Genomic DNA, 11,862 nt, shown 5'->3' on the forward strand with positions numbered 1-11,862 from the left:
CATTTTACCTCATTCGAACTCCACATTTTTTAAACAAAATGATCAAATATGTCTCTTGGCTTGTAAATATCATGTTATATTTTATTTTAAGTAGTTTTGAGATAATTGATAAATATAATAATTTTCAATTGACATTTGGTATTCTAAAAAATACAACTAAAATATTAAATTACATTCAGTAGTTTAAAATTTCATTCGGGATGCGTTAGTATTTCAAGGGTGCAAGGTGCTATTATTTTTTCGAGGGTGCAAAGTGCCAAAAAAAACTATATTCCAAGGGTGCAAAGTAAAATTAAGCCATTTTTATTTTAACGAATCACACTATTATTCCAATTAATAATATTCAAAATCTGGTTAAGTAATTAGAGAATGATAATACTCATAATATTTCACAACTAATTGAGCTTAATTATATTAGACCAGTTTAATACATATTTTAAGACATTTAAAAACTTATTGGAACAGTATAATTATATTATTGATTATTAATAATTATATGATGGTACAATTGGAATATTATATGATGAAGTTCATTAATAAACCCATAATACATAGAGAAAAGAAATAAGATTTACATGGAGTAAAAGTCAAATACAATCTTGACCTATTAAAATTTAAAAGATCTAGAGAACATATGGAATCAAAGCCTTGACATTCTTGGGGAAATTCTCAAACTTGGAAGCATACCATTTTCTAGTGGCAAAGCTCCTCGGAATCAAATAAAAAGTCGATCCAACGGCACACAAGTACATAAATATCGTCTGCGAGATAAATGAGATCCCGATAAAAGTAAGTATTTCAAATAGATAGTGAGGGCATATAACCAAACCAAAAAGACCTCCCGTCGGAATCTTGTACCCCTTGTCACTCTTGTTTCTAAGCTTCGATAGAAGGTAGTGGTGATAGAAGTTTCCGCATATTCCAACCGCAAATAGTAAAACACCGATGTACTTGAGATCGGTTGAAGGTTCCGGAAAGTTCCGAGTTTGGTGTTGAAAATAGAGCGTGCCTGCAGCCATTGTGAAGTAGGTGGCTGAAATAAAAACGGCACTTTCCAGAGCGACGAAGCCGCTGTATTTGTGGATGAACAAAGTCTGCAAAAGCATATAATAGATTATTAAAACAATACAACTATAATTTTGACAAACCACATTAAACTCTCTTTTTGACAGCACATATAGCATGTACCAATCAATGGAGGGGGGCACATGGCTATGGGGGCTGGGGGGCCATGGCCCCCACACAGTTCTATCGAAGCAACGTACAGATCAAGGCAACAATCTTTGTAACCCAGTGAAATGTTTAACGGGGATCTCCACAAGCATTGCACTCAAGATAGTCACAAGATCCACTCAAAACAAGCATAAATGAACCGAATTGAAGCCGAATTTGGTGTCACAATTTTCTCGACTACGGCAATTGCATCGATCATACCAAGAAACCCTTGCCAATGTGAGAAATACTCAATAGTAAAACATATTCAGTCTTGTTGAACCCAAGAAACCTTCAAATATACTCAAACGCTTGCGGTGTCAAATTTAGTGGAATCTTTTGGATTATGTGAATAACCCAAAAGATGTGTTCTTTGGCTTGTAAATATCAGATTGTGGTGCATCAGAAACTGCATTTTTGCACAAAACGAATACAAACCAGAGAACATTCCACGGAATATAGAAGATTATGTTGAATTTGACACTAAGAGTGTACTTATCATATGGGGTTGACCGTAATTTATCCAATGAAAATTATACATTTCTTGTTGAATCAAATAAACCTTCAAACATACTTTATCGAAAATCCCACATGAAAACAGAACAAAAACTGACGCATCATCCCAAAAAACATAGTTAATTTCACTAATATAATACAAAATAACTGAATAAACAAAAGGTTAAAAAAAAAAAAAAAAAAAAAAAAAAAAAAATTACCTCCAAGTCCCTTTTGAGAAAATGAATTGTGAGAGCTGATTTGAGCATCGGAAACCTGATCCCGCCGCCGCCATTAGGGAGGAGCGCAAATGAAGAGGCGGCGGCGAGCAAAGCTGGGGTGTATAAAATCAGCATTCCGATCTTACTCGAAAGCATAATTTGTTGCTTGGATTTGTTCGAAGAAGCGGAGTTCCAGAATTTGGAGTACTGAAGATGATTTCCGATTATTTCGGTGGTGCACAGATAGAGTAGCCATAGAAGGGTTACCGCGTAGAAAGCTTGTTCGGAGAACGATGGTCGCTCTTCGTATACACAACCTCCCACAATTTCTCCGATCATCATCACCATCTCTCTCTCTTTCTCTCTCTACTCCCTTTCTCTCTCTAGTCGTGGTTTGGGGCAATGGAGTTTAGCGTGTCTTTAAATGCTTCAATTAAAAAACTTTAAAAGAATTTTATATTGTGCACATCTATTGCATGTACCATTTTAAAAATAATTAATAATTAACAATTAACAATAAAATCACTCGACTTTGTTTTCAACGTATTTAATTTCTATTTATTAATAAAGGAATCCGCATCTACTCGAAGTCCCTCTACCTCGTCTCGTGCAATAACTTGTAAATCATATGAAAGACACTTACTATGTTCCATAATATCAGTTTCTTTTAAGAATTGTTTTTGTTCCATATTATCTGTCACTTTACAATTCCAATGCTGCATTAATTGCTTATTTTTCAATTTTACCCTTATTAACTCTATAACACTCTTCATACATTAATTAATAAACAAAGGTATTTTGGTCCATCAATATCTATTTTCCTAAAATCAAGACATATTTATTGAGATTCTTAAGATTTGTGCCAAGGTGAAAAATGACATATATTTAAGAACGGAGGGAGGGAGTATAAACTAACTAAATTTAATTATGTGTGATGAGCCTAACACATTAGAGTATACTAGGGTGGATCCAACATCCTTTCCCTTTATTAATCAAACCTCCATTAGTTGTTTCATTAAATAAAAATTTATTAAGCTACTACGCAATATACTTAATTTATCCTCACATGCCTATGTATCTATCGCGCTTTCTGTTATTTGTTTTAGTTGTTTTTATGGTTGTCTACAATGATAGACGAATACGTTAATACGATGTAAAACAATGGAGTGAATGGAGCGGAAGAGAGAGAGAGATACATAAATGCAGAACAAAGAAGAGAAACAAATGTGGAGAGAAACATGCATATATATATTAAGTTTAGGGTAAAAGGACAATTAGAAATGTGGTTATATTATATTTTGAAATAGAAGTACATTTAAAAAATGGTAAATTACGACCATCCCTGAGGTATTGTCAAATTATGAAAACCGCCCTCATGTTAAGTAATTACAACCATCCCTGAATTATGTATTAAAATACCCCTCAAGGGATAAATTTAGGGATGTTAAATCCGTAAAACTAAATTGAAATGTTCGGTACGTCAACATATCATACCGTTTACCAAACTGAATACACGATTAAGTTCGGTAAATAACCGAATTACATAAATTTTATTTAAAAATATTTAAAAGAAGAGGGTGGCTGTAAATACCCAAACAAGAGATGTATTTTCGTAATTTAACCATACCTCAAAGGTGGCCGTAATATGCCCTTACAAATATAGTTTGTGGTTGTCATTTAATTCTAATTAGGTATGCGGAAACCAGACAGACAAGTGAAGAAGTCTTGAGCTTGATAAATATAGGCAGTTCATTGTAATAAACATTTAAAAAAAAAAAAAAAAGGAAGAAGAAGAAAAAGCCCTGTGGTTTATTATATGAAACAAACACTATTATTTCTACAAGTTTATTCTATGCCTTTTCTCATCGTACAACAATGAATTAATATATAAAAGCAGAAAACTTGATTTTTCAATGAGCAGCTTCAACACCGCAAGCAGTTACATTTCAATGTCATCGAGATCTGGCAGCGGAAAACGAAGAATCGCTGCTATACCAGTCAACTGTGCTAATTCTGCTCCTCGTAACATCAAAATTACACAAGTCAGCACAAATAATATTTTACTTTTCGAAATAAAAAAAATTGAAAACAAAAATAAATTGGAAAAAAGATTGATGGCAACAGGGATTTCTTAAGACCCTATTCTCAGGAAGAAAAATACTCTTAACGCCAGTTTCAAGACTCAAAAATGCCGAGTCCCCGTATTCTTCTTATTTAATTTTATTCTAAATGAAGCTTTTGTCCTTAAATAAAAGGGTGAAAAATAAGAGGAAGGAATAGACTCACGTTCGCCTGAGACATGCATAGACGAGAAGATGTGGGATGTGCCACCTGAAGACTTTACTGAATCGACCAAGTTTACGTACTTTTTCCTAGCTGCCACGTCAGCGCTCCTGACAAAATAAAATCTCCAATTAAAATCACGTTCTCCTTTTGGGCTCGTTTCACCGGAAAGGATGTGATTAGAACAAGGTGCTTTTTCTCCCATCAAGTACATAATGTAAATTAATTAAAGACAAATATCTCAAATTTTGTTGTGCTTGTGGGACCCTCCGATTGTAAGATAACTAACCTGAATAGCTCATCGGTAATGAGAAGTGTTTGGATAGCCATTCGATCATGGGCAAATTCAACGTGTTTTGATCCGTAGCATGCTCGAGTTGGATCCTAAACGAAACCACCAAGATACATTAAGGCCTTGTTTGGTTGCCACGATAGGATTAGTCAAGATAAGATATTTTGCAGGTAAAGTTGGATCAAGATTTCCAGGCCGGCCTCAAAACTAAATAAAACCCAATTATTTATTTAACTAATCATGTCATATATATATCCAGTCAAACGAGACATAACATAAATAAACCACGTAATTTCAATTTAACACATATACGAAGGGCGGAAACTGACATCAGAAAGCATGGCAAAGAAATCCTTGAGTGCTCGAACCTGCGTTAAAGAATAAGGAATTATAAGGTAAACCAAACAAAAAATATTCGAATCGAGAAAACGACCAAACTCGGAAAAAAATAAAGTGATGTTGGTAAAGTATTATGTACCTCTTGAGCAGCCTTTGTATCTTTAACCATATTCATTACATTTGGAGCATCCAAAACCTCTCTCAAACTGTGCCTGTGTCATTTTTCGAAGATCTTAGCGCGCGCACACACACACACACACACACACACACACACACACACACACACACACACACACACACAGAGAGAGAGAGAGAGAGAGAGAGAGAGAGAGAGAGAGAGAGAGAGAGAGAGAGTACTTGTAACCCGAGGTACAGTGGACAAGAACTATACGTGATTTATTCTCAATAATAGGTCTCAACTGTTTCCTTTCTGCCTCCAACAATAAGTGCTTGTGAAATTGTTCCTGAACATGTATGAGAATAATCTTAAACAACGTACTCATATTATATTATATTATTATTATTATTAATATTATTAATAATTTAGTTGACTTAAAAAATGAATCAGTAGAGAACACTTTGAAACAGAAACTAAAACTCTTTAAGATATTCTAGATGAATATGAAAATAACAGACCTTAGTAAATCCCGGACTTGCAATCACGGCACAACGTACAATGTTGAAATCAATATGTTTCAGAAACGCCTAAAACAAAAAAGGACAAAAAAAATTCGTCACAATGATGAGTTCCGCAATTTTAGATGTAAACAAGACAACGACAAAGTGAAGCAAAAAAGTTTTTGAGATTGTCACCTGTACGACATTGTCGAAAAACTTATTCAAGGCCTGTCATATTTAACAAGAAAAGCAATTACATTACCAACAAAAAAACGAAAAAAAAGTCGGTAATTTGAATGAACATTCTTTAGAAATAACAAATATAGGAATTAAGAGAGTAATAAGCATACTTTATCATAGCCAGCAATAGAAGCTCCATGCTTGCGAGGTATCGAAGTCTCTATACGTGCACGAGTAGTCGTCACACTGTCGACACATTCGCACCATTTCACGTTAAAAAAAATTTAAAAGAAAAAAAAATGTGACAAATTAGACGACAACAATTTACAATGCTTTTTTTTTTAATTCTTTATAAGGGGTCCTTATTAAATTAGCATTCCATTTCAAAACTAGTACATTAAAATGGATAGAAGTACCTTTTACCAACGAGCAAAATGGTGGCCAGGCCCTCTTGCATCAGAACGACAGCCAGGTCAGCACTTGCTTTCGGATCTATTACAAAAATAATTCGAATAAACAAAATTCAGTTATTTGAATAACAAAATTCAATTACCCTATAAAATCCAGTAAACATCGTACATAAAATTTAAATCGATTTGTTATACGTCTTACGTATACATTGTTTCAAATAACCAAAAAATCACATAGTACGATAAGCATGTTCTCGAAGGTGATAAACCTTTAGTTTCTTACGTTCACCATAGTATATTGCACCGAGTTAGTTAACTGATTATTTTGAGTAAAATAAAATTTCTGTTAAATATTTCGAGTTTTACTTCATTGCATTACGAGAAATAAAAGACGAAAGTAAACTACATATATATAAATTTATTGAAAAATGTATACCAGAGGATTGATGGAGCCCATCCAATGCCAACGAGTCCCATAAATCCTAGCAAACATGACAAGAAAATTTAAATAAGCCCATGTATACCTTATTTGCTAAAATGTGACAAAAATAAAGAAGAAAAAATATTTACCTTCCTTAACACAAAAGGCCGGTGGAGCTCGATTTCTAGAGTGTGAAAAGCCCCTATCTGCACCATGAAAATATAAAATTAATTGAATCACCAAAGCATGATAATTAAGAAGAGAAGATCCGGTGGGCCCCACCTTAACATGTTCGTTCTCCAAAATGTTCTTCCCACGTATGCGTAACACAGATCCTTCTTGGTCATACTCAACAGCCTATGATTTCAAACAAAACAATATTTAATTTAGCAGAATACAAAACTTTGAGGTTCTCTCTGAAAGTATGCGATAAATTCGAATAGGGTTTGGAATTATAAAATTATTGAATGCTTCTATTCTAAATAACTTTCTTTTGCCGTCGGCTAAATATTCAGGTAACGTTTCAAATGTAAATCTTGAATATGACATGCACGTAACTTAACTTTTTGATTGACTGGTTGAATTAAAAAATGAGTTATCGGATTGGTTAATCCGTATACTCGTGTCTTAATTTCCACAAAAAAAACTGTTCAAGCTACAAATTTAGCAAGAAACACATAACCATGCTTGAATTATTCAAATTCGGTTTAGCATTTGCAAACACTACCCTAAGCAAGTGAGATTGTGAATCTCACAACGACAAAATAAATACATACATATCGACCGGTCCAGCATTATTAGATAAACTGCAAGCTGTAATTTAAATTAGTGGCTACTTATATAAATTCCTTGCCTAAAGAACACTGAGATTAATTACCATATTACCTCAACTTTGATTTCTAGTTTCAGTTTCACTCTTTCTGCATCTCTTCCTCCCGAAGCAGCTTCTCTCAAAACCTTCCTACAGATAGAACAAAAAAAAAAAAAAAAAAAAAAAAAAAAAAAAAAAAAAAAAAAACCATTATCAACACAAAAGCACATAATAAGCAATGCTATAGCTATGGTAACCGATCCAAACCGAAACTGAAACCGAACCCAAACCGAACAACCTATTCACTTGTGTATACAATTTTCATTAAAAAAACGCCAAATAACTGTATAGTTACCAAAATATTTGAAGTCGACAACAAAATCAACATCAAAATTCAATTCTGAACTCTGATACAAGCCAATACAACACAATAAACATGCTATAGATATGGTAACCGAACCAAACCGAAACCGAACCCAAACCCGAACCCGGAACCGAACAACCTATTTACTTGTGTATACAATTTGCATTAAAAAAAAAAGGCCAAATAACAGTATAATTACCAAAATATTTGAAGTCGACAACAAAATCGACATCAAAATTCAATCTCGAACTCTGATACAAGCCAATAAAACACAATAAACAAGAAATTAAAAAAATAAAAATATTACCTGACTGTAACAGCCATGACAGTGTCACCCTGAACAATCAAATTATAAGTAACCCACAAATCATCTGCTTCTTCTGGAATCATCTGCAGAAAAAAAATAAAAAACCCATAAATTAAAACAACTTAACACCCACAAAAAGAAACAATTAAAATTAAATCAAAACGAAAAAAAAAGAAGTAAAATTGTATTGAATTTTAGAAACAACTGAAAATAAAAAAAAGGTTTCGAATTAAACCTTCACGCTTCCACGGCCGTCGTGATCGATGGCTCTACGAACAATCTTCATGTTTTATTTTTTTCCCTTTGTTTCTGGTTCGATTTTTGTTTCCTTATTCTGAGTTGTGCTTCTGGAAGAAACGCGGAGCCGTGAGTTTAAGATTCTGAATAAGATTCCCTGGTTTTTGTAGCTGTGAAGCAACCTCCATAAAATGGGAAATTAAACAAGGGTTTCACTCCGATTAGCAATTGGGATTGGATTGGGACCTGGGTAAATTAATTCGACAATTTCTTTACTCATTTTCTGTTATTAACCGAAGACTTAAAACGTGAAATACATGGAAAGTTTTTTGTGTTTCATATATTATTTGGGCAAATGGCAAAAAGGCCCATCACATGAGACTTAAATGCATTTTGGTCCACAAAAAAAACAGTCTCTCAATTAAGCACATCCCCATGTCTTTAGTCTAAAATACCCTCAATAATATAATTCTTATCAATTCCACCCATTATGATCTAACTTCCTTAATATTACACATTGACCCCGGATTTAAACAAATATCTCACATTAACCCCCAAAACTTTTTTTTTTTCAGAAAATAATTTTTTTTCTGAAATGTCCAGATTCCGGCGTTGATTTTTTTTTTTTTTTTTTTTTTTTTGAAAACTTTTTTTTTTCCTGAAATTTTTTCCGGTCGGTCAACCACCGTTGACCGCCGGTCTCCGGCGTTGACTTTTTTTTTTTCTTTTTTTTTTCTTAGAAGAAAAAAATATTTTAATTAATATTACTGTTTTAGCTACTAAATTACTGTCTCAGACAGTAATATTACTGTTTGGGACAATAATATTATGAATATTATTTTTTCCGAACAATAATATTATGAATATTATTTTTCCGAACAGTAATATTATTAATATTATTGTCTAAGACAGTTAAATTAATGTTGAAGACAGTAATTTAGCATCTAAGGCAGTACTATTAATTAATTTTTTTTTTTAAGAAAACAAAGGAAAAAAGCCAATTAACAGTTAAATTATTGTCTCCGACAGTTAAATAACTGCTGGAGACAGTAATTTAGCAAACGAATACAGTAATATTAATTAAAAATATTTTTTTTAAGAATAAAAAAGTCAATTAACAGTTAAATCACTGTCTCCAACAGTTAAATAACTGCTGGAGACAGTAATTTAGCAACGAATACAAAAATATTAATTAAAATATTTTTGAAGAAAAAAAAAATCAATTAACAGCTAAATTACTGTCTCCGGCAGTTATTTAACTGCCGGAGACAGTAATTTAGCAGCCAAGACAGTAATATTAATTAAAAAAAATTAAGAAAAAACAAAATTATAAAAAAAAAGTCAACGCCGGAATCTGGCCGGAAAAAAAAAACATTTCAGAAAAAAAAAAATTCAGAAAAAAAAAATTGGGGGTTAATGTGATATATTTGTTTAAATCCGGGGTCAATGTGTAATATTAAGGAAGTTAGAGCATAATTGGTGGAATTGATAAGAATTAGGGTTAAAATTGGGGTCAAAATTGAAATTAGGGTTAAAATTGGTTAATTGATGAAATTGGGCTAAATTGGGGTGTAAATCATGAAATTGGAGTTGAATTGGGTTTCAATGAATTATGGGTAATTTGGTATATATAAAATGATTTTCCTTATTTGCAAATAAGTTTGAATGGGGTGGATTTATTTGAAAGATAAAAAAGTTGGATGTCCCTCTTTTAATTAAGTGCCCTTGTCATGGGCCTATTTGCCATTACCCCATATTATTATTGGGTAAATTCTACTTTTTCCCCTTTACTTTGCTGCAATATCACTTTACCCCCTACCTCTATCGATTTGCTCCTTGTACTTGAAAAATTGTCTTAATGTGGCCCTCGTCGTTAGTTTACAGACTTTTGATCTTAACACCGTTAGATCTAAGTCTGAAAATTACAAAAAAGGCACCCCTAAAAAATTAAGAAAATAAAAAATAAATTGTGGCTGGCGTTGTGGACTATGTTTTCTCGTTGTCTTGAATGCATATTATTTTAAACAGCTTTTGTGGGAAATAAAAACTCTTAGGGCTCGTTCGATTATCTCTATCGGATTAGATTGAATTAGATGAGACTGGATTAATTATCTACAGACTAATTATTAGTTAGTTAGTAAAACATTCGGTTCATTGGATTCGATCTTGTATTAAATCTATTAAATTTTGGGATTATATGTGATTCGCCTATAAAACCCTTTATTATTTAATAAAATTATTAGTTTAATGGATAAAATTGTATTTTACTTGTTTTGTGAACCACTATAAAATTATTCTGGGGGAGATGTACTAATAATTTCATGAAATGATAGAATTTAATAGTGAACTTTGATTTTAGTAGCGGATTTAAAATTGTATGAATCTTGTCAACATAATGTGTTACTAATCCCTACTGTTTAGTTAGGCTTCATTTGGTTGGGGAGATAAACCATTATTAACTAAATATCCACTATAACTCCATTATAAACCATTATATCTTGCATTTTAAGCTATTTTTTTATTAGACCTTCCATATTCAATAATACAGTTGAGTTTTATTAGATTATTTAAAATCATCTTGACTAATCTTATATTGAGCAACTAAACGAGCCATTTAAAAATTTATAGAAGTAACCAAACGAGCCCTTAGACCTTGTTTGATTGTAGATAAGATTAAATAATCTACTGAAAATCCAATTATTTTATTGGACCCCGAAATTGTCTAACAAAACTCATGCCTAGAAGGCAAGATAAGCTATGATAACATAATACTTGCGGGTCGATACAACAAATTATTAGTGATACTAAACATCAAACAAAGTCCAATTATTTAGTTAATAATTATTAAGTTCTCCAATAATGAGACCTTATTGTATTATTTATTCATTTGAGGTATGCATCATCTACTATATTTTTTTAATAATAATATACTCTTTTAGATTTTGACAACATTCCTCCAAATTTTCCAAATTGTATCACCTTCTCTATTGGAGTAATGATTATAAGCTTTTTATTTATTTATTGGGGATTACATGTAAATACAAATATTTTAGTACTAATTTAGTATTCTTGTCATAATTTTATTGAATTGGTATAATTTTATTGAATTGGTGGTTGTAGATATTTAATATTATGGGTTCATTTGATATACACCCCTAGAATGAAAAATATATAGGAATAGGTCCACTCCTAAAATTCTTACTTTGAGATAATCCCCTAACACCAAAAAATTCGAAATTATTGCTACAACCATATACGGATTTCTAAATCAATTGAAAATCAAATAAACGCGCCCTCACTATCAGAGCCTACCAAATACCAATTGAAAATCAACTTCTCTCTGTAAAAAACGCAAACCCATCTTCTCGCTACGGAGATTCACCAGAAAAACCTCAACTGCTCAACTAAAATGAGGAAGGACTAGTCATCTTCGTCGACGAGAACCCAAACAACCATAAGTGTAGTCAACTTCTGCTCATAAATTTCATATACCATCAACAGTAGTTATCTTCCATCAATGGTGAAGAAGACACCGACAAAACGTAAGTTTATGGCTACATTACAATATACTTTGTTCCCCACCTCCGTTGGGACCTAATACGCCCTTCAAATATTTTTTTACAGGCCATCATAATCAAAAGGAACAAATCGTACAGAACGAAAACCTAGCAA

The 11,862-nt window shown here is 32.4% G+C and overlaps 2 protein-coding genes across 2 annotated transcripts; both read right to left on the bottom strand.

The window, feature by feature from the left end:
* Window positions 1-516: 516 nt before the first annotated feature.
* Window positions 517-2,348, bottom strand: LOC105962678 (uncharacterized). Its single transcript, XM_012986991.2, has 2 exons — window positions 1,929-2,348; window positions 517-1,094 (listed from the first exon to the last, which is right to left on the bottom strand). The coding sequence occupies exons 1-2, from the start codon at window positions 2,274-2,276 to the stop codon at window positions 624-626; spliced, it is 819 nt and encodes a 272-aa protein (XP_012842445.2). The 5' UTR covers window positions 2,277-2,348; the 3' UTR covers window positions 517-623.
* A 1,368-nt stretch (window positions 2,349-3,716) lies between these two features.
* PEL1 (Eukaryotic release factor 1 (eRF1) family protein) lies at window positions 3,717-8,507 on the bottom strand. Its single transcript, XM_012987014.2, has 16 exons — window positions 8,189-8,507; window positions 7,954-8,036; window positions 7,357-7,432; window positions 6,754-6,828; window positions 6,621-6,677; window positions 6,487-6,532; window positions 6,057-6,132; window positions 5,811-5,886; window positions 5,656-5,688; window positions 5,479-5,547; window positions 5,200-5,306; window positions 4,982-5,054; window positions 4,833-4,871; window positions 4,501-4,595; window positions 4,215-4,321; window positions 3,717-3,941 (listed from the first exon to the last, which is right to left on the bottom strand). Exons 1-16 carry the CDS (start codon window positions 8,237-8,239, stop codon window positions 3,868-3,870), a joined length of 1,137 nt encoding a protein of 378 aa, XP_012842468.2. The 5' UTR covers window positions 8,240-8,507; the 3' UTR covers window positions 3,717-3,867.
* Between the last annotated feature and the right edge of the window lie 3,355 nt (window positions 8,508-11,862).

Source organism: Erythranthe guttata, chromosome 6 (assembly GCF_056151865.1).
Source record: "Erythranthe guttata isolate IM_541 chromosome 6, IM_541, whole genome shotgun sequence".
Classification (NCBI taxonomy): Eukaryota; Viridiplantae; Streptophyta; class Magnoliopsida; order Lamiales; family Phrymaceae; genus Erythranthe; species Erythranthe guttata.